This window comes from Dipodomys merriami, unplaced genomic scaffold, assembly GCF_024711535.1.
Source record: "Dipodomys merriami isolate MVZ:Mamm:240054 unplaced genomic scaffold, mDipMer1.0.p SCAF_384, whole genome shotgun sequence".
In the NCBI taxonomy this organism is placed as follows: domain Eukaryota; kingdom Metazoa; phylum Chordata; class Mammalia; order Rodentia; family Heteromyidae; genus Dipodomys; species Dipodomys merriami.
In genome coordinates, this window is record NW_027205426.1 from 413,682 (window position 1) to 437,467 (window position 23,786).

The window sequence follows — 23,786 nt, forward strand, 5'->3', positions numbered from 1 at the left end:
TGTCCCTTCAGCTCTTCAGCTCAAGGATGGTGTTCTACCACTTGAGCTACAGTGCCACTTCCTGTTTTTCTGGTGGTTCATTGGAGATAGTTTCATGGCCTTTCCTGACAGGGCTGGCTTTGAACCATGATCCTCAGATCTCAGCCTCCTGAGTCACTGGGATGACAGGTGTGAGTCAGAGTGGAGCTGTGGCTCAAGTGGTAGAGCATTAGCCCTGAATACAAAAGGTCAGGGATAGTGTCCAGGCCCTGAGTTCAAGTCCCAGGAAGAGGGAGGAAGGAAAGAAAGATGCCATGAGATACAAGACACACCAGTCCCCATAATCATTTGGCAGTGACTAACTTGACTAACTTCCCAAAGCACTGTGATCTATAGAGCTTATACTTTTACAGAGAAGAAAAATAAGTCATAAAAAACCTCAACTAATATGGCAGACTGTTTTTTTCTTGGATGACGTCAGCTTACCATCTTTGCAGGTTTTCCCATTCTCCAGAAGTCTGACCCCGGTTGGGCAAGCACACTGATAAAAAGGCTTGAGTGGAGACATCAAACACAAATGGGAACAACCACCATTATCAACTCCACATGGATTTGTAGCTGTCAAACATAAATCACATTGATTACTACCAATGATAGTGGACAACCTTTCCTCACTCTACATACACAAAGGTTAACAGCCACAACATGGCAACTGTGATAAACCAAAATTAGTACCAAATGTCACCCACCTACCGACCCTGCCACAAGGAACAGAATTAGTGAGCATTTACTTGTTACCAAAGGGAAAAAATAAGAAGTAAAGCACAAAAGCCTTGCCCTGAGAGTTTACAAGCTAAAGTTAATAGTAAAACCATTTTTAAAACAATGGAAATTAGCCCCTAGGAAGCGGGAGGAGAATGGGTTAAAAAAGAAACTAGTAGCTGGGCACCAGTGGCTCACACCTATAATCCTAGTTACTCAGGAAGCTGAGACCTGAGGATCTCGGTTCAAAGCCAGCCCGGGCAAGAAGGTCCAGGAGATTCTTATCTCTAATAAACCACTAGAAAACAGGAAGTGGTGCTGTGGCTCAAGCAGTAGTGCACTGGCCTTGAGCTGAAGAGCACAGGGACAGCACCCAAGCCAAGTTCAAGCTCCACAACCGACAAAAAGAAAAAGAAAGAAACTAGTTAGACACTAGCAGCTCACACCTGAAATTCTAGTTACTCAGGAAGTAGAGCGCCAACCTTGAGCAAAGAAACAAAAACAGCTCAAGGATAGTGCCCAGGCCCTTGAGTTCAAGCCCCAGGATGATTTCCCCACCCCCGCAAAAAAAAAAAAAAAAAAAAGAGGAAAAACTAAACAAAGTCAGGCCTGGTGGCCCATACCTGCATCCTGGTACCTGTGAAATTGAGACAAAAGAGTAAGTCTGAGGCCAACCTGGACTACAAGAGTGAGACCTATCTCATTCATTCACTCATGAAAACTAGCACATCTGTGGAAACAACTGGTATGGATGTATTCAAATAATAATATAGAAAATTCAGCAGAAGCTGCAGACCGTGAAACATGAGAAAAGAAAGATCCACGCAAACTCTCAAAGGATCAACTGTACCTTTTTCAAAGGGGAGTGGGAGAGAGTTTTGCCTGAGGTTTGACCATGCGAGTTAAGAAGTTCACGAGTAAACATTTCCTTTTGTACCAGAGAGTAATTTTAAAATGTTTTTATGAGTTTGTGACCATCAGACTCCAATATTTGATTATGTCCCCCTAAATGGAAAGAACTAATACCAAGCAACACATGATTCCAAAACTTTTCACTTTGGGCTTTGAAACATAAATCTGAAGTCTGCTCAGACACAGCCAGACAGTTATTTACACACAAGTGCCAAACACTTAACATTCTCCTATTCCTTTTAAACTTTGCTTCATTCCTCCCTTATAAGAGATCATTGTCAGCAGACAATTGTCAAGGGTAACCAAAAATAGAAGCAAAACTGAAAAGGGAGAAGAGGAAGGGAAGGAGGGAAGGAGGGCAAGAGGGAGGGAGGGAGACAGAGAGGAAGGGGGAGAGAGAAAAAAAAAGAAGGGAGAGAGAAGTAGGAAGAGGGGAGAGTGGGAAGAGGGGAGGAGGAAGGGAAAGGGAAGGGATGGGGGAAGAGGGGAAGGGGAGGAGGGGAAAAAAAGGGGAGAGAGAAGTAGGGGGAGGGGAAAAGAAGAAGAGGGAAAAGAAGAACAAGTGGAGAGGAGGGAAGAGGGGTGAGGGGAGAAGGGAGGAAAAGACAGAAGACAGGAGAGAGAGAGAGGTATGTACAGAAATGTTTAAGCCAATATTTAATCATCAAGCTTAGGAAGTTACATTCAAGTTGTCATCCAAAAAAGAAAAAGTCTACTTAAGCACACACATGCAGTGTACAAGTAAGAACTGTGTGTATATAATGAACTATAGAACTGTAGAAATGACCCCTGAATGTGTATCTTTGGGCCCTGACTAGCAAATGAGTTCCTTTACCAACCATATCCCAGACAGAGGATGAGGTCTGGTGTAAGGACAGGGATGGAGTACTGTTAAGAACCTGAATTTTCTTTTTTTGGGGGGTTGGTCGTGGGTCTTGAACTCTGGGTCTGGGCGTTGTCCCTGAACTCTTTCAAATGTGAGCCACAGCTCCACTTCCAGTTTTCTGGTGGTTTATTAGAGATCAGAGTCTCATGGACTTTCCTGCCCAGGCTGGCTTTGAATTGCGATCCTCAGATCTCAGCCTCCTGAGTAGTTAGGATTACAGGCATGAGCCACTGGCGCCAGGCCTGAATCTTGTTTCTGTGCTTTTCTTCCTGTATTCCCTCGTACTCTTCAGATATGCCCTTCTTCCTCTACCGCTAAGCTCACTAAAGCCAGATTTCAGACTGCCACAGTGCTCCCCCTTGCAATGTAGAAATCAGGATTGCTTACCCTTTGGCTGCCTCTGCTGGCTGAAGGCATGTATATCCATGGGAGAGAAGATGTTAGAATGGATTTCACGCAGACCCTCGCCAGTATTCTTGTTGCAAGCCAAAATGGAGTGTGTATTCCAGTCAGTCCAGTACAATGTGTCCTCAAATAACGTCAAGGCAAAAGGGTGTGGAAGGGAACCTTTAACCACTGCCTGCCTGTCAACAGAAAAGGAAAACTTACAACTTACCTCCAACTTTCTTCTACCATGTCATTGCTTACAATGGCCACAGGGCATACTAGTAAATACAAATACTGAGGAAGACATACCTTTAGGTCACACACAGAGGAAGAACAATTCACATGGTAAGTCCAAATATGTTTTCAAGATGTCTCAAAGCTCCAACCCAGACCTACAGGATGGCCCCTAACTTGGCAGCAGGTCCCAAGTTCTCTATAGGTCACAGGAGAGAGAAGGCCAGAGCACTGGCACTGCTTCAATGCCCCTGCCCAGATACTGGCTCTGCCCTCACCTCTCCTATCCTTTCCTGTAGCTCTATCATCGGGAGGAAAGTAAGCCAACAGGAAAGTGCCAGGGTTGCAGTAAGACTTAAATAGGTTCATCCTGGGTGATGTGGAAGAACACAGACCCTGAGCCTGTGTCTTCAGTCACTTCTCCGGGTCTTGGAAACTGGTTGAAAAGACGTAACATGCCAAGAAGCCAAGAAGAACCAGGACCAATTCCAGCAATGATCATCTAAGATGACATCCAGGCAGCCAAAAGTCCTGCCACTGGCAAAATACATTCATGAGACAAAGCAGACCTGCATCTCTCCCAAACAGTTCATGCTATGTAGAAGGAGAGGTAAAGAATCCAAGGCACAGGACTTTACTGTGTCACGGAGTACTATAACTAGCAAATGTTCTGCAAAAGTGAGTAAATCATGTTTTGAGTTGAGACTATCCAAGGAAATAAATGCTCTGCTATTTTCATAAACTCAACTTTTCCAGTGGCTCAGTCCAAAAAGAGGGCAGGGAGAACATACTCTACTAAAGAAAAATTAGATAATCACATGGTAAGGAGGACTGGGTTTGTCTTCAGGAGGCTTCCGTTTGTCTTGAGGCTCTGTCCCTGAGCTTTTGCTCAAGGCTGGCATTCTACCACTTGAACCACAATGAATATGTTATCTCTACCTTACGTCTCTGTGGACTACCAAGCAGGTCTAACCAAGTCACTCCCGGGGCCCCTGTCTACATCTCCTGAAAACAAGGCGAGTGCTCTAGTGGTCTGCCACAGCAGTCATGTTCTGAGTGCTAGCAACTTCTGACTCACTAACAAACCTCTCCACTGTCGGTGTGACTTAAGTACACGGCTCTCTGGCCAACTCTGCAGGGTTCATGGACCCGGCAGGTGCTTCTTCCAAACTCTATACCAGCTGAACTGACCTTTACAAAACACATGCTCTTGCTTGCTTCCTGTTTCTAGATCTCCTCCCAACAAGTCGGCCCCATCTCTGAAGGACCACCTGTGTGTGTAATAAATCATTCTATAACCACACCCTGTGACTACTGCCATGCATTCTGACACATGAACCTAGCCTTGGAAGGGAATTTCCCCATCACAGTGAGATTCTTGTAATACCTAAAAAGATGACATCAGAGGTTGTGGCTCAGGCTTTTGGACATCTCCACAGTTACAGTTAGGTATTGAAACTAAAAACCCCAGCTGGGTACCGAGTGGTTCACGCCTGTAATCCTATCTACTCAGGAGACTGAGATTTCAGTATATAGCAGTTCAAAGCCAGCATGGCAGCAAAGTTCATGCAATTCCTTATCTCCAATTAATCACAGAAAAAGCTGGCAGTGGTACTGTGGCTCAAGTGGTAGAGCAAAGCTGGCAGTGGTACTGTGGCTCAAGTGGTAGAGCAAAGCTGGCAGTGGTACTGTGGCTCAAGTGGTAGAGCACTATCCTTGAGTAAAAAGGATCTCAAGGACAGGACCTTAGCCTCGAGTTTGAGCCCCAGGATGGGGAGGGGCAGGGGAGTGCAGGGAGGGAGACAGGGAGGGAGGGAACTAAAAGCCCCTCAACAACATTCAAGGCTTTTGAAAAGGCACAAACCCAAGGTAATAGAAGCTATAAAAATTGCCAACAGATAAAAAAGAAAGCCCGACTGGTATCACCAGTGGCTCAGTGGTAGAGTGCTCATCTAGCACACATGAAGCTCTGGGTTCAATTCCTCAGCACCACATCACATGGAAAAAGCTGGAAGTGACGCTGGGGCTCAAGTGGTGGAGGGCTAGCTTTGAACACAGAGAGGTTCCCTGAGCACAGAGAGGTTCAGGAACAGAGCCTAGGCTCTGAGTTCAAGCCCCAACACTGGCAATAAAAAATAAATAAAAAAGGGCTGGGAAGTTGGCTCAGTGGTAGAGCGCTTGCCTTGCATGCCTGAGGCCCTGGCTTCCATTCCTCAGCACCATATAAGAAAAAAGCCGGAAGTGGCGCTGTGGCTCAAGTGGTAAAGCGCTAGCCTTGAGCCTTGAGCTGAGGGACAGCACCCAAGCCCAGAGTTCAGGCCCCATGACCGGACCCAAAAAAAAAAAAAGAAACAGCTCAAACAGCACCCAGGCCCTGAATTCAAGCCTCAGGACAGGCACGCAAGGAAGAAAGGAATGAAATAAAGCAGGGATGGAGGTTGATTAGCATACACTGTTTACATGTGTGAATATGTCACAATGAAATCCCCTTCCTACAAAAGGTACACTAATAAAATCAGGTGTTATACTTCGATGAGCCTGTCGAATCAATACAGTTTTCTTAAATTCTGAAAAATATCTATATAGTATCTTACCGATTTGTTCCATCCAGGTTTGATTTATGAATGAAATTAAGTTTTGCATCTGCCCAATAAAGCTTTCTTTCCTCATAATCCAAAGTCAGTCCATTTGGCCAGTAAATGTCCGTGTTTATGATTATGAGACGACTTGAACCATCCATTCCAGCACGCTCTATCTTTGGCACTTCTCCCCAGTCTGTCCAGTACATGAACCTAAAAATCATTATATATATACATATAAAAAAAAAAAGACCAACTATTAACACCAGGACATATGCAGGTAACAACAAAACATTTTCTTTTTCTTTTTTTTTGTGGATCATGGGGCTTGAACTCTGGGCTTGGGAGCTGTCCTTACACTCTTCAGCTCAAGGCGAGCACTCTACTACCACTTGAGCCACAGCGCCACTTTCAGTTTTCTAGTGGTTTATTGCAGATAAGAGTCTCCTGGACTTTCCTGCCTGGGCTGGCTTTGAACCGTGATCCTCAAATCTCAGCCTCCTGAGTAGCTAGGATTACAGACATGAGCCACCAGGGCCCGGCCAACAAAATATTTTCTAATTATCATTATTAGCTAATGAATGTTCTCTCAAGAACATCAAGATGGAAAATGATGGGATTTATACACAGGAAAGCACGACAGGCGGTACTGGAATTGGGGTTAGGGAGTGCTCTAAAAGCAACATGAAGGTACTTGAAGACTTTTGCAAGCTGGAGATGAAATGACTGGCATGTTTTAGGGCAGATCACAGGGAGGAGGGGACTGGTTGCAATGAGGAGAAAGATTGGAGGGAGGGTAAGACTACAAAAGACGAAGGCTTTCAACAATGCTCTGTGGAGAAGTTAAGCAAGTCTTCACCTTTAAAAATAATGAAAAAATCCCAGACATGGAGGTACATGCCCATAATCCCAGCACAAGGAAGGCAAAGGACCTCAGGTTAGAACTCAAGTTAGAAACTAGGCTGAGCTATATATAGTGAGAACTCCCCTCGACCCCTACCCCTCTCCCCCAAAAAAGCCAGGCACTGTTGGCTCACACCTGTAATCTGAGCTAATCAGGAGACTGAGATCTATGGACTATAGTTCCAAGCTAGCCCAAGCAGTAAAAGTCCATGAGACCCTTACCTCCAATTAACCGCCAAAAAGCCAGAGGTAGAGCTGTCGCTCAAGGGTAAAATACAAGACTTGAGCCAAAAGGCCAACTGATAGTTCAAGTTCAAGGGCTTGAATTCAAGCCCAAGTACCAGCACAAAAAAAAGATTAAACTGACAGTCTGTTAAAAAAAAAAAAAAAAAACTTCCTTTAGAAGAAACATTTCCTCCAAATAATCTACAAAATCTCATGAAAAACATTGGCATCTAAGCATCCCGTCCACATCAACAAGAATTGAAGCCCAGAAGTTCTATACAGGGCAGACATGGCGGCTGCTCTGCCCTGCAAAAGCAGGCCTGTGGAAAAACATATGCCTACCAATGTCAAAACCATCAGGAGTGCTGGCGAGGGCAGGCAACAGAATGGTGTGTTGGCCAGGAATGTGACAGAAGGTCCTAGAAGGGACAGCCTGCAAGCCTGCTAAGTGGATATGCACCCTTGGTGGTTCCTTGGTGGTCAGAAAGCTCATGTGCGTGTACAGGCTGCTCCTTCTCAAGTGACACCAGAGAGAAACTGGCAAGCTACACTCTGAACATAGGCCAGAAACTTGAAACTGCCAATTTTCAAAACATTCCTCAATCTCCTAACAGATCCAAAGGAAAATGGGGAAACATTTGGGAGCCTGAGGTGTTTGAGAATATCTATTAGTGAAGATACGGTGATGCAGGAACAAACAACTCTATAACTGATCTCTGCCTCCTGAGTAGCTGAGATTATAGGCATGAGCCATCGCACCTGGTCTATCTGAGGCATTATTTTGAGAATAATCACTTAGACTTTAAAGAAAAAAGAACTTAAGTATACCAAAGAGCCAGGTACCGGTGGCTCAGTCCAGTAATCCTAGCTATGCAGAGATATGAGGATCATGGTTCAAAGCCAGCCTGGGCAGGAAACTCCATAAGACTTTTTTTTTTTTTTTTTTTTTTTTTTTGGCGGTTGTGGGGCTTGAACTCTGGGCCTGGGCACTGTCCCTCAGCTCTTCAGCTCAAGGCGAGCGCTCTACCACTTGAGCTACAGCGCCACTTCCGGTTTTCTGGTGGTTTACTGGAGATAGGAGTCTCATGGTCTCTCCTGCCCGGGCTGGCTTTGAACCGCGATCCTCAGATCTCAGCCTCCTGAGTAGCTAGGATTACAGGCGTGAGCCACCAGCACCCGGCTACTCCATAAGACTTTTATCTCCAATAAACTATTCAGAAAAATCTGGAAATGGAGCTGTGGCTCAAGTGGTAGAGTGCCAGCCTTGAGCAAAAGAAGCTCAGAGACAGTGCCTAGGCCCTGAGTTCACCCAGGACAGGAAGAAAAAAATTAAAAATAAAATAAATGTAGCTAAGAGTCTGTTGAGTCAAAACACGTTGAAGTTTTCTAGTCCAAGAAGCACATGCCGTAACTGCAAGACTAATAATGTCTTCTACATTTAACACTGCTAAATGCTATTAAAGGGCCACAGCCCTGCCCATTTCCCATGACTCAGTAACACAAGGGACTGAAGTTTCAGCTGCAAAGGTGAACACATTAGTATGCCATCTGAAGACCACACTTTGCCTGACACAAATGAGAAGACAGGGGGCTAAGGCAGGAGAATCACAAGCTCAAGAACAGACATACCCGGTATCAAAAAAAAAAAAAAATCAAAAATGAATTTTGTGGTTTGTGGAATGTGAATCCCATCTAATTTAAAAGCTGTGGGAATTCCTTCTCTTCTATCCAAAGCAAATTTAAGCTGTAGATCAACATATTAAGGACCACTACCAAACAGTCAACCCCAAACCCACACAACCACATTTGAATCCTATTCTCCAAATCAATTGCTGGCTTCCAAATGCAACTCTTTTTTTTTTTTTTGGTAGCAGTATTGGGCTTGAACTCAGGGACTGGGTGGGTGCTGTCCCTTAACTTCTTTGTTCCAAGGCTGGTAGCCTAACACTTGAAGCACAGCTCTACTCAAATGCAACTTAATTATCTCAACATACATTGTTCTCTTCAAAGCCTTCATGCCTTTCTTTTTCTCCATTCGAAAGTCATTACATCTAATCTTCAAAATCATTCTTTACTAACCAATTCACCTTCAAGATTAATTAATTCATTCAGGAACAGGACCTCAAGAGCCCAATCCTGCTTCCTCTATGCTTACTTGGGGTTGTCCTGTAAGAACTGTGTCTACTATTCTTCCAACTAAATTTTAAGCTCCAGTAAATACAGTGCAAAATAATTAATGGAAATACCTGATACGTGGAAGAATGGCTCTTTGCCTAACTTTAGGCTAGTGACTTAAAATAGCTACACTTTGATGTTGTAATCTGCAAAACTTAAGAGCCAAATACTGAGACATTTGAATTATGATCTTAGTATTTTAAAACATCAGGGAACAACAGACTATTTGCTGTGCTAATTTTGCTTACAAGTTTTTCCTTCTGTAATTTTATTCCTTTATACTCATCATTGTATCTCATTCATTCTTCCAACATTAGATAGAGGAAAACACAAGCAAGATTTACATAACTGCCAGGCATGCGTGGCTCATGCCTGTAATCCTAGCTACTCAGGAGGCTGAGATCTGAGGATCTCAGCTCAAAGCCAGCCCAGGCAGGAAAGTCTGGGAGACTCTTATCTTCAATAAACCACTCAGAAAACCAGAAGTGGGGCTGTGGCTCAAGCAGTAGAATGCTTGCCTTGAGCTGAAGAGTGAAGGGACAGCACCCAAGCCCAGAGTTCAAGCCCCATGACGGACCAAATAAAAAGAGATTTACATAACTGAGTGATGTGTTTGGGTAACATCTAATAACCTACCAAACTGGAAAGATGTGAAAGAGGAAAGGACAGTCACGTGACACCCACAGAGTAGACTTGGAACAGCTGAACAGCTGAGAAAGATAATAGGAATAGGATAATAGCAGGAATGGATTTCTAATCCTGTCTCCTTGGCCCAAGTCTGTCAAATTAAAAACATACCATATAGAGGGGAATCTCACCCCACTTCACAACACCAAAACAACTTTTAAAAAATTAATTATGAGGCAAAAAAGGCAGTAATCAGCTCATGGGGAACCAACTGCACAGGGAATGTTCTATGACTAGTCAGTCTGCAAGCATGACTCGGTTTTGCTTATCTTTTACCTTTTTTTTTTTTTTTTTGGGGGGGGGGAGGTGGGGCGGGCGTGGGGCTTGAACTCTGGGCCTGGGTGCTGTCCCTCAGCTCTTCAGCTCAAGGTGAGTGCTCTACCTCTTGAGCAACAGCGCCACTTCCAGTTTTCTGAGTGGTTTATTGGGGTAAGAGTCTCACAGACTTTTCCGCCCAGGCTGGCTATGAACCTCAATTCTCAGATCTCAGCCTCCTGAGTAGCTAAGATTACAGGTGTGAGCTACCGGCACCCGGCTCTTTTACCTTTCTCTAAGTATAAAATTAAACTAAAGCAAGGAGCTGGTGTAATCCTAGCTACTCAGGAGGCTGAGATCTGAGGATTGCTATTCAAAGCCAGCCAGAGCAGGAAAGTCCATGAGACTCTTATCTCCAATTAACCACAAGAAAACCAGAATTGTTGCTGTGGCTCAAGTGGTAGAGCACTAACCTTGAGCTGAAGAGCTCAGGGACAGTGCCGAGGCCCAGAGTTCAAGCCCCATGACCAGCCAGGAAAAAAAAGAAAGAAAGAAAAACAACAGGAGAAAAAGCTGCTTTAATATACTCTTCTCAGCAAAATAAAAATTCATAAATGAAAGAAATATTCTATTAAATACTGGGAGAGGGGGTGAAAGCAAAAGTGTGTTTTTCACATCGTGGCAGATGCTAAGACCTCTACTACACAACTCCTAAAAATGTGAGACAAAGTATAAAAGCACGATTTTAAACACATGTCAGCACTTGTAGAACATTAAAGTGGATATTGAGCACAAAAAGAATTTAAGAAAGAAAAAATTCAGAGATAATGTACAATGAAGGAAGCCACTCCATTCCCAGTGACTTCATTTATCAGCTTATAACCTAGGATTCTCTTTGATGAAAGAATCAACATGTGGCCAGAAATCTCAATATGAACTCTCTCAGTAAACTACAAAGAAGACACACACCGAGACAGACTACATAAGGATAATTTTGGTTAATCTGGTTAGTGCTAAATTCAAAAAAGAAATAGATTCATAAAAGGAAGTTAAAAGCCATGTTAAGTAAGAGTTAAGAAAAAGAGGCCACGGCTCACACCTGAAGTCCCAACTACCCAGGAATTGTACTTGAGGATCGGAGTTCAAGACCTATAGTGGCAAAAATAAGACTCCTGGCCGGGCGCTGGTGGCTCATGCCTGTCATCCCAGCTACTCAGAAGGCTGAGATCTGATGATCAAAGTTCAAAGCCAACCCGGGCAGGAAAGTCAGTGAGACTCTTATCTCTAAGGAACTACCAGAAAACCAGTAGCTATGGTTCAAGTGGTAGAGCACCAGCCTTGAGCTGAAGAGCTGAAGGACAGTGCCCAGGCCCAGAGTTCAAGTCCCAAGACCAACAACAACAAAAAAAGTGGGCTGGGAAGGTGGCTAGTGGTAGGGTGCTTACCTTGCATGCATGAGGCCCTGGGTTTGATTCCTCAGCACCACATAAGCAGAAAAAGCCAGAAGTGGCGCTGTGGCTCAAGTAGTAGAGCACTAGCCTTGAGCTGAAGAGCTGAGGGACAGTGCCCAGGCCCAGATTCAGGCCCCACAACCGACCAAAAAAAAAGTAAGACTCCTATCTCAACAACCGACCAAAAAAAAAATAAGACTCCTATCTCAACAACCGACCAAAAAAACAGTAAGACTCCTATCTCAACAAATGGGCTTGGCCTCATGATGCACACCTATAATCCCAGCTAGATAAGGGGAAACCCATAGTGAAAAGTAACGAAATAACATGAAAACTAAAGCACAAAGGCTAGATCATGGCTCCAGTGGTAGAACCCCTACTACCTAGCAAGTACAAGGCCCTGAGTTCAAACTTCAAAAACACAACCGAAAGAAAAAATGAATGTCTAGTTAGGAGTTCCAGAAAAGGGGGGGGGGGGCACGGAAAGGAAAGGAGGGAGGGAGGAAGGGTGAACAAATACGATTATGCTGATCAGTCTACACAATGCAGAAAATCGACTGTGTGACTTATGGGCAGGGATGGGAAGAGAGACTAAGGAACAACAAAGAAGAAGTGACACTGTACAACAAAGAAACATACTCAAGATGCAAATCCTACTCAGGAGGCTGAGATCGGAGGATCTCGGCTCCAAGCCAGCCATCAGAAAAGTCCATGAGATTTTTGACTCCAATTAACTACTCAGAGAAAGCTGGAAGTGGTGCTGTGACTCAAGTGGTAAAGCGCTAACCTTGAGCACAAAAATGGCTCAGGGACAGTGTACCCAGGTCCTAAGTATGGGGGAGGGGGTGCCAAGAGTTCCAGAAGGATGCAGCAAAGACAATACTTGAAGAGAATTTTCTAGAACTGAATTATCAGTTCTGTGAATAATTCAGCTTACAGAAGGAAGAAACCCAGCAAAACCCAAGTACAAGAAACAAAGATTTAGTAAGAACACCGGTTACAGTAGCTCTCTACAACCCCCCCCACACACACCCCCTTCCCCCCCGCCCCCCGGGCCCGGCTTTGTCTGCAGGAGATCCATTCAGAGACTTTCAGTAGATGAATTTTCCATTCAGTATTTTCCAGTCTATGGGTGTCATGAGTTAACCAAAACAGTAGAAAGCAAAACCTCAGGAGTAAGGCGAGACTACTGTACTTCAATAACAGAGAGAGCTAATGAATGGTAGAATAGTAGCACAACATAAAAGAAACCATCTGCAACCTGAAACTATACACCATAGGAAGAAAAGAGCAGCAAAGTGAAGGCTTTTCAGACACATGAACATTTTGTGCAAGTAAACGCTAAGGCTTGGGAAACAACAAAATCATGGACCAATACCTTTCTCATGACCCTTGACTATATATATAATTACAGAAAGCACTATGAGCCTTTGTAAAGAACAAACTGCTATAGGGAATTGAAATCAAGCCAAAGATTTCAGCTATATGCTAGTAAAAAAAGAAGCCAGGCACAGGTGGCTCACACTTGTAATCCTAGCTACTCGGGAGCTAAAACCTGGAGGATGGCAGTTCAAAGCCAGACCAGGCAGGAAATTTTGTAAGACTCTATCTCCAAAATAATCAGCAAAATTCCAGACTGGGGATGTGGTCAAAGGGTAGGGTTAATGATGAGCAAGAAAGTCAAGCTAGATCCAGGAAGGGGGGGGGGGGGGAAGGGAGAGGGAGTGGGAAAAGGAAAGGAGGGAGGAAGTGAGGAAAGGGGGAGGGGTCTGCTATTTCAGTATTTACTACCAAAATATTTACTATTTAAACAGGCATTATACCAAAAAATCTACCTGCCCATGGTTAGACCTACTGTGTTACTCCCAAGTATGGTCCTTAGACCTACAACTAGAGCAAAATTCCAACCTTTACCCCACAACTCCTGAATCAAAACTCCCACTGTAACAACAGAATAAAATCAAAGTATTATCTTTCCTTATAGACCTATTGTAATACTGAGACAAGTAGGAACAGAGGTCATATATGAAACTCTGAAACACAGTAGGGAATATTTGACAAAAAATGCTCCTATATCAATTCAGAAAACCACCAATTAGGTCTCCATCATATTCCACTCTGTTTTCTAAACCCAAAATTACAGATGACATAGTCCAATACCAAAATAAAATATTTAAGCCCTTCTCCCAGACATGATCCATCCACATGCCATTAACAATCACGAAGATGCTCTAAGTCTCTTCAGACATTCCTCTCTATTTCATCTTAAGCCTTTCTAATTTCCCAAGGGGAAAAAAAGACACAAACATTCCAAGGCACTCCTGTGTGTCCATTACTTCTCAGCCTCCCAGAATGACTTGGAAATGACTACATAAGAAGTCTTTGCCACAAACCAAGTGTCTAACTGAAAATTAGATACAAGTATTAGCTACACTGAAATTCTGTGGCTGTGTTTCTCTTTGGAAATGAGGGATAAGGGAGGAATACACATATCCACTTAACAATAACTAAATAAAATTACAAATATTGTAAAATACATTGAGGTATCTGCACGTTCACATCAATATGAATCTCCCATACTCTCAGAGGTCATTAAACTATATGTGCAGTGGATCCAACCCCTGATACTGACAATCTGACAAAACTTACAACACTTCTGAGATAAAACACAGAAAATATTAACAGTAATATATATTTCTATTATTCCTATTTCAATGTTAAAATGTGTAGTAATTCTGGGGCTGAGACCTTTTTTTATTTTTTTTTCCTTTTTTCTTTTGCTGGTCCTGGGGCTTGAATTCAGGACCTAGGAGTGGTCCCCGAGCCTCTTTGTACTCAAGGCGAGGGCTCTAACACTTGAGCCACAGCTCCACCTCCGATTTTTCTAAGTAGTTTATTGGAGATAAGAGTCTCTTGGACTTTCCTGCCCCTGGCTGGCTTTGAACTGTGATCCTCAGATCTCAGCCTCCGGAGTAGCTGAGATGACAGGTATGAGCCCCTAGTGCCTGGCAGAGACCTTTGGTTTTCATCACTTTGAGGTTCATGAATGAAATATACTGTTTCCATACTAATCTAAATGTGAGTTGACCCTGTCCTCAACCTTTCTACCTTCCTCTCCTTGTCTCCCCTCCAATACTGAGACTGGCCTGTGCCCCTGCCAACCATTCTGCGTAACTTTTTATCTGGTTTATATTACTGTTTCATGTGGTAACTGGACTTCTACAGAAAGCAGTACTATCAAAAAAACTACCAACTAGAGAATATGAAGGGCGGGGAAGGTGGCTTAATGGCAGAGTGCTTGCCTAGCATTCATGAAGCCCCAGGTTCGATTCCTCAGTACCACATAAGCAGAAAAAGCTGGAAGTGGCGCTGTGGCTCCACATGGCAGAGCACTAGCCTTGAGCAAAAGAGCTCAGAGATAGTGCCCAGGACCTGAGTTCAAGTCCCACAAGTGACAAAAAAATTTCCTGCCAGGGCTGGCTTCAAAGTGCAATCCTTCATCTCAGCCTCCTGAATAGCTAGGATTACAAGTGTGAGCCACTGGTGCCCTATTGGCTGTTTTATTTTTTTTCTTTTGTAACTTAATCTTGCAAAAGAACCTAGTCACTTAAGCAGGGCACATGCCTATAATCCTAGCTACTCAGGAGGCTGAGATCTGAGGTTCACAGTTCAAAGCCAGCCCAGGCAGGAAAGCCCATGAGACTCCTATCTCCAATAAAGCACTCAAAAACTGCAAGTGGTGCTGTGGCTTGAGCTGAAGAGCTCAGGGACAGGGCCCAGGACCAGAGTTCAAACCCCATGACCAACACACACACACACACACACACACAGAGACACACACACACACAGACACACAGACACACAGACACACAGACACAGACACACACACACAGACACACACACACAGACACACACACAGACACACACACACAGACACACACACACAGACACACACACACACACACACAGACACACACACACACACACACACACACACACACACACACACACACACACACACACACACACACACACACACACACACACACACACACACACACACCAAGAATCTACAGTCACTTAGAAATACTTAAAGTTAAAATTCAACTAGTTGAATAATCTATTCTGTGAGGCTTTTTTTTTTTTTTTTGTCAGTCATGGGGCTTGAACTCCAGGCCTGGGCGCCGTCCCTCAGCTCTTCAACTCAAGGCGAGCGCTCTACCACTTGAGCTACAGCGCCACTTCCGGTTTTCTGGTGGTTTATTGGAGATAGGAGTCTCATGGTCTCTCCTGCCCGGGCTGGCTTTGAACCGCGATCCTCAGATCTCAGCCTCCTGAGTAGCTAGGATTACAGGCGTGAGCCACCAGCGCCCGGCTTCTGTGAGGCTTTTTATCATGCAACGTTTTGCTTGCCATTCCTGGGACTTGAACTCAGGGCCTAAGCACTGTCCTTGAGCTGCTTTTGCTAAGGCTAGTGCTCTACCACTGGAGCCACAGGACCACTTCCAGACTTTTCTGTTTACGTGGTACTGAGGAATTGAACCCAGGGCTTCATGCATGCTAGGGGAACACTCTACCAATGAGCTATATTCCCAGCCCCAGCAACATTATTTTTAAGACCACCTTTACTGTATCTGACAAATACCTCTCTTTGCTTCTCAAAAGCTAGACTATAGACTTACAGAGCAGAAGTCTCTCTTCATCAACAGGCATTACTAACTTTCCAATTATGTAGTCTACTTGGCCCCTAATTTATTTTGGCTTCAACAGGGTCAATTCTGGCTCTGAATTGAGAGGATAAGTATGTTTGGTTATACTGAAGAATTAAATCTATGTGGTTATAGCTACGTTTTGCAATAGTATGCACATCTGCTATTCATCAAAAATTATGGAAACCAACACCAGCTTGTTATAAGCTGTTCACTAGTGTCCGTATGAATGTAATTTTATTGCTGTGTCTGGCCTAATATTCATCTGTAATGTTTTCTGGAAAATAATTTTTAAATGGAGTGAGGGGTAGAAGATAGGCTTCATTTCAACTGCAAGGGAAATAAAGCAAGTAAGCATTAACTTTGCAAAAACTGTTTTAATAGGAAAGTAAAAAAAAAAAATACCTCAAACTGACAATCAGATTAACAATGAACCACTTTATACACGTTTTATTTTATATAATTTTTTTTTTGTCTGCCATTGGGCTTGAACTCTGGGCCTGGGCACTGTCCCTCAGCTCTTCAGCTCAAGGCTAGCACCCTAGCACTTGAGCCACAGTACCACTTCCAGTTTTCTGAGTGGCTTATTGGAGTAAGAGTCTTTCTATCTTTCCTGCCCCAGCTGACTTTGAACTGCTATCCTCAGATCTCAGCCTCCTGAGTAGCTAGGATTACAGGAGTGAGCCACCTGCGCCCAACCTATTCTATATAAATTTTATACATGTTTATGCTATATAAATTTTTATAACACAAAACATAATTTCTATGATTAGGTAAGAATAAAACAGTAAACACAAGTCCCTAATTTAGCATATCCACTCAATCTGAGTGCAGGTTTCTCATACTGAAAATATTCAGAAATGTCCTGTTTCAATAAACAAGACTGAAGGGATGAATTCCTTTACAAGATATAATTACACATAAAGGTGACTAACACAATACTTAGAATTGAATAATAAAAACAAAATGATCTAAATAACTCACTTCACAATTTTTGAAGCTACTTATACAATCCTATCTATAATTAAGTTATTAATATGCACATTGGTAATACTGAACCATGCCCCTTACCAGATAGATACATGTACCCCAACAAGGACAGAAGAAAAAAAATTAAAAATTTAAAAAATAATTTTTAAAAAAAACAGGAAAAATAAATAAATAAATGGACAGACAGAACATCAAAGGTAAAATTCCAATTTCTGGTAATTTGGTAACAAGATAACCAGAAAATCTCCCTTTTAGAAACACCAAGAACAACAACTTAGACGTCTTACTTGATTTGCACATATACTTTCATTCTGTAGATCTGAGGCATCCAGAAAGTAGAGGGTAGAATGGAGGCATGGCTCAAGGGGTACAAGGACAGCCACAAGCAAGAAAGCCAAGAGTGCAAGGCCCTGGTACTAGTACAGAGAAGAAAAGAACTCTTCTGAGCCCGAAAATGAACAGGAGTGTAAAAGGCAGAACATGATGGACTGGGTGTGTCCCTAGCTCTGCAGAGGGCTCTGCAGCTGAGGGACTTTCTGGTCCAGTGGTGAGGCAGGAACGACAAGGCTTCATGTAGCACACAGAAGAACGATGTCAGACCCAAGACTTGTATGCAAAACACAGACATCCAAGAAGCAGAAAGAAAGTTTACATACATTGAGGTATCTGCACGTTCACATCAATATGAATTGGTAGAGAAGTTATTTATTGTCTTGGCCTAGGCCAAAGTTTTGTAAATACAAGACTGCCCTCCCAGAAGGTTAGGGTTCTAACTTATTTGATATGACACAAAAACTTTTAGCTCCAAAAGGGTAGTTTAAAAAAATGACCTCACCAGGCACTGGTGACTCACGCCTGTAATTCTAGCTATTCAGGAAGCTGAGATCTGAGGATTGTAGTTCAAAGTCAACCTGGGCAGAAAATCCATGAGACTCTTTTTTTGGTCGGTTGTGGGGTTTGAACTCTGGGCCTGAGCACTGTCCCTCAGCTCTTCAGCTCAAGGCTTGTGCTCTACCACTTGAGCCACAGCGCCACTTCTGGTTTTTTGGTGGTTATTTGGAGATAAGAGTTTCGAGGACTTTCCTGCCCTGACTGGCTTTGAACGGTGATCCTCAGACCTTAGCCTCTGGAGTAGCTAGGATTACAGCCGTGAGCCACTGGTGCTCGGCTTCCTAGAGACTCTTATCTCCAATTAATCACAAAAAAAGCTGGCCAGGCGCTGGTGGCTCACGCCTGTAATCCTAGCTACTCAGGAGGCTGAGATCTGAGGATCGTGGTTCAAAGCCAGCCCGGGCAGGAGAGACCGTGAGACTCCTATCTCCAATAAACCACCAGAAAACCGGAAGTGGCGCTGTAGCTCAAGTGGTAGAGCGCTCGCCTTGAGCTGAAGAGCTGAGGGACAGCGCCCAGGCCCAGAGTTCAAGCCCCACGACCGACAAAAAAAAAAAGCTGGAAGCAGACCTGTAGCTCAAGTGGTAGAGTGCTAGCCTTAAGCTAAAGGAGTTCAGGAACAGAGCCCAGGCCCAAAATTCAAACCTCAGGACTGGCCAAAAAAAAAAAAAAGTGACCTCTGCCAAGCACAGGTGTTCACACACCTATAATCTTAGCTAATCAGGAGGCTGAGATCTCAGGATCTTGGTTCAAAGCCAAAATAGGCAGGCAAATCTGTCAAAACTTTTACCTCCAACTGACCAGCCAGAACTGAACATGTGACTCTCAGAGGGCAAATATTATGTGAAAAGCCAGATGAGAGCTAAAGCCCAGAGTTCAAGCCCCAGTCTGGAAAGGAAAGGCAGGAAGGGGAAAAAGAGGGTGTTGTTAACTAAGAATTGTTAGCTTCTTACCAGCAGATATATCAGGTAACATTTCAAAACAACATTATCAAAGTAACATTTGATATAAAAGACATTACTATTACAAAATGATTAAACATAATAATGCTAAACGATCAAGTTTCTTATTTCATTTTAAACAACCAAACACTACTCTTGTTAGCTCTTCATTCCTTCTTTCCCTTGTAATTATCCTCTCATAATTACAAAATAAACAAATGAAGAAAACCAAGAACTATAAACATGGCTATTGTGTAACTGCTATAAGAAGAAACAAACCTATACTGTACTGCAGAACAAAACATAACTTTCCATATACAACTCTACTTGCTCTACTTGGCAAAGAGACCCCAAGCCCCAAGAATCTAAAATTCCTTCCTGATAATGATGAAAAGGGAAGGGGGGAGTTCCCATTAGAGAGAAACCAGAAAAAGGAGGTACCGTGACCTCTGTGCACTGCACGGAAACTTACCCACTTGAAGGATCTAAGGCAATAGCTCTAGGTTGATCCAACTCTTGCCAAAATAAAACTTTTCGTAAAGATCCATCCAAGTTAGAAACTTCAATCCGGTTAGTTTCGGAATCTGTCCAGTATAATTTTTCCCCAAGCCAATCACATGCCAGCCCATCAGGAGACAGTAATCCAGACACAACAACGCTCTGTACACTCTCGGTTTTGTTCAGTTCTGTTCGCTTGATGGATTCCTCACTGACGTCACTCCAGTAGATCAAGCCCTGGCCAAACACAAAGTCCACCGCAGCAGCGTCCTCCAGGCCTCCAACTACAACCGTGGCATTCTCCTTGCCATGTGTGGCATCAACCAGCCGCAAGTCCCGTCTGTTTGCGTACAGCAGCAAAGGGGCCGCTGGGAGAAAAAGGAAGGAAACATATGGGATCTTAGAAACTGGGCTTTGGATCAGCACTGGTGATCGTAGATCAAACGTAACAAATAGCATTAAACTGAGAAAGCTAAAGCTGTTAGCATTTGAAGAAGCATAGATTCCATGTTCTTTATTTTTTTTTGGGGGGGGGGGGAAGGGGTCCAGTCGTGGGGCCTGAACTCTGGGCCTGGGCACTGTCCCTCAGCTCTTCAGCTCAAGGTTAGCACTCTACCACTTGAGCCACAGCACCACTTCCGGTTTCTTTTTGCTTATGTGGTGCTGAGGAATCGAACCCAGGAGCTCAGGCATGCAAGGCAAGCGCTCTACCACTGAGCCACCTTCCCAGCCCCTCTTTATTTTTCCTTTAAAGACACATTCAACTTCTCACATTTACTTTCATAGCACCAGGTAGCAGTTAAAAACTCCGGAGTAGTAGGGGCCTACAGGACTTCCAATGATGGGAGATGTACACAGAGTAGCAAGGACCATGCTATGAAGTGCTTAAAACGTAGCCAGTGAACCAATGCCTATCAGCTGCACTGGACATTGATGAAAGTAAACTAAGCAACTGAAAGGCGGTGATGGGAGGAAGGGAATGAGAGAGAAAGAGGGAACAGCTGATACTAAGCAAAAGGAAAGAAATGTACATATCACCCGATTTGTAATGAAAAAAAAAGTTATTGTTATCGGTCATACACTTCATAAGTAATGTAGATTAAGATAGTGATGATTATTATTTGTGAAAATTAAAAAGTCTTTGTGGAGCCAGGCGCACGTGGCTCATGCATGTAATCCTAGCTATTCAGGAAGCTGAGATCTGAGGATCGATCACGGTTCAAAATCAGCCAGGACAGGGAAGTCCATAAGGTGCTGTGGCTCAAGTAGTAAGAGTGCTTGCCTTGAGCTGAAGAGCTGAGGGACAGCGACTAGGCCTAGAGTTCAAGCTCCACGACCGACAAAAAAAAAGTCTTTGTGACTTTAAAAATAAAAACGTAGCTAGTACTCTTTTTTTAATATAATTTTATTGTTTTTATTAAGGTCTTGTACAGAGGGGTTACTATTTCATAAGACAGGTAGCAAATTCATTTCTTGGACAATGTCATCCCTTCCTTTGCTTTGTCCCATTTTCTCCCTCACCTTCCTGCCCAAAAGTTGCATAAAAGATGCTCACTTTTAACTTCACAAATATTAGTTCATTTCAATGTAAAGAAACAACTGTGGCTAAAGGCAATATTGGGTAGCAACGATCTGGAATAAAGACTAGAGATGAGGCAGAAAAACTAACACCAAAATTAGGATGCAATCTTTTTTTTTTTTGTCGGATGTGGGACTTGAACTCAGGGCCTGGGTGCTCAAAGCTAGTGCTCTACCACTTAAGCCACAGCGCCATTTCTCCAACATCATCTTCTTTCATAAATACTTAAGCTCTAAAATTATACTATCCAAAGCTCAGCCCAAATACTATTGAAAAGTAACCAGTCCCTCTTTTTTTTTTTTTTTTAATCAGTCATGGTGCTGAGGAATCAAACCCAGGGCCTCATGCATGCAAGGCAAGCACTCTACCACTGAGCCACTTTCCCAGCCCTTAGGGCTTACTTTTGAAAAGACAAAATGTTAGGAGGTATGAGCATTTTTCTTCACAAATTTGTGAGTAACAAGTTTTAAACATTTTAGTATCTTTAAAAGAGGGACTGATGGAAGTGGAGCTGTAGCTCAAGTGATAAAGCTCTCGCCTTGAGCTGAAGAGCTGAGGGACAACACCCAGGCCCAGAGTTCAGGCCCCAGAACAAAAAAGAAGCCGTATGTGCTCCTTTATTTAACATGTTTAATAACCTGCAAAGAAGTCAGACATGTATCCCTCCCCACATTTTACATACGTACTATATACTATGCTATATGTAAATATATGTATACATACACTACATATATATATATATATGTTACTATGTATACATGAAGAAAAAAAAAAGGCACAAGGAAAGACTGTCCAGACCAGAAACACAAAACTTAAGTAATGAAGCTTCAGCTCTAAGACTTTAGGCTGAAATCTTGAGCCTTTTTCATTACACCTTGTCACCTGATAGATAGCAGGAAAGAGATGCGGTCTGGATGTTGACAGAACTCCCTGGCTTTTCACTGCTGATTAAACAAAACAACCGGACACAGAGTCTTCGAAACTCTCACACACTGAATGTTAAAGCTCCAACTCTTCTGTGAAGAAAATGAGCTGACTACAACTAATGCATCACATTTTACTCCTGGGAGTCCAAGACTGACTAAGGACAACATACTCAAAGAAAGATGAGAATGTAAATCAGAACCTTTCCATCAACCATTCTTGTTATCCCAGCTACTCAAGAGGCTGACATCTGAAGATCACGGTTCAAAGCCAGCACAGACAGGGAAAGTCTATGAGACTTATCTCCAATTAACCACCAAAAAGCTGGAAGTGGAGGTGTAGAGACCAGCATTGAGCAAAAAAAAAAATCTCTCTCAGGGTCATCATCAGAACACTAAGTTCAAGCCAAAGGACCACCACAAAAATAAAAGTGCTCTACTTTGGAAAACTTTGGTTATTAAAAATAAGAGAGACTATTAACTCTTCTAGGACTTATATAATCGTACTTCAAAACACATTACTGCAAGGGAAACTTCTCCAAACACAAGTAATGAACCAATTCAACTCTGGACTCTAATCTGGGGTTAAAATAAACAGCATTTCCCTCACACCCTTCTCCAAGAAATACAACAGAGCATCCAGACACAGCCTAGGTTTGGATTTACATTTCCCCAAATCTAAGCAATCCACTGGCTGGCTCTCCAGTGTTAACTCTGTTAACCTCTCTTGTGTCAAATTCAATAGCCAAGAGTACACTATAGTAAACAGATACTTATTAAACTTCTCAAGTACATAGCACAGTGTCGGGTTCTCTGACATGAATATTAAACAAGCATTATCTTCCTGGAGTTTAGATGTGGAACTAGACAGTTTGGAATATGACTGCCATGAGTCATAATTATTAAGTACACATCGTATCATGTACAAGCCAAATAATGGTGCAGAGCAGTAATGAAAGTCAATATTCCCGGGCTGGGAAGGTGGCTCAGTGGTAGAGAGCTTGCTTTGGATGCATGAGACCCTGGGTTCAATTCCTCAGCACCACATAAGCAAAAAGAAAAAAGCTGGAAGTGGCGCTGTGGCTCAAGTGGTAGAGCGCTAGCCTTGAGCTGAAGAGCTGAGGGACAGCGCCCAGGCCCAGAGTTCAGGCCCCAGGACCGTACTCCCCCCCCCCAAAAAAAAAGAAAGTCAATATTCCTTCTCAAAATAAAGACACCATTTGTTCATCCTTCCTCCCTCCCTTTCTGCAACCCCCCCCCCTTTTGCCCTCTCCAAAAAGAAAAACACGAAAGCTACCACTACCACCAACATCATCAATTACAAAAAAAGTTTCCATTTCCTGCAATTCATTTCCATAAAAAGTATGTTACACCTTTGGGTTCCTTCCCCACGGTTATCCTCCTTTAATCCATGTTATGTTTTATATTATTCGTGGGTGTATTTATATCCACAATCGAGGAAACGGGCGCTGTTACAGTCGTGCTATTCAGGAGCCACTATGTGGAGAATGAACCATGAACCTTGTGGGCCAGGCCTGGAGGGGCCAACTGGGAAAAAGGGAAAGGGGTACAGTTGTTCCCAAAAAAGAATAAGTGCACTCATTACCCGACCCCGCTGTACAACTGAACGGTGAAATGACACTTTAAACGAGTGGTGGCCGTCACTCTTATTCCAGATACCCCCACAGACTGACAGACGGACAGACAGCGCACACCGGCCGCGCCCAGGACCGCAGTCCCGAGACCAGAGCTGACCGGAACCCGGGGACGGCAGGGAGCCGAGCCCCGGCCTTCCCGGCCGGCCGCGCTCACCGGAGTCG

The 23,786-nt window shown here is 43.4% G+C and overlaps 1 protein-coding gene across 2 annotated transcripts in view; it reads right to left on the reverse strand.

Moving 5' to 3' along the window:
• LOC138805063 (low-density lipoprotein receptor-related protein 6) overlaps nucleotides 1-23,786 on the reverse strand; it is an 86,646-nt gene that overhangs the window by 62,121 nt on the left and 739 nt on the right. For both annotated transcript variants that reach the window (XM_069989619.1, XM_069989618.1), the window contains exons 2-5: nucleotides 19,439-19,832; nucleotides 5,755-5,952; nucleotides 2,927-3,123; nucleotides 466-597 (exon numbers count right to left, since the gene is read on the reverse strand). In XM_069989619.1, the coding sequence (XP_069845720.1) occupies nucleotides 466-597; nucleotides 2,927-3,123; nucleotides 5,755-5,952; nucleotides 19,439-19,832 (921 nt within the window). The remainder of the gene's footprint in view (nucleotides 1-465; nucleotides 598-2,926; nucleotides 3,124-5,754; nucleotides 5,953-19,438; nucleotides 19,833-23,786) is intronic.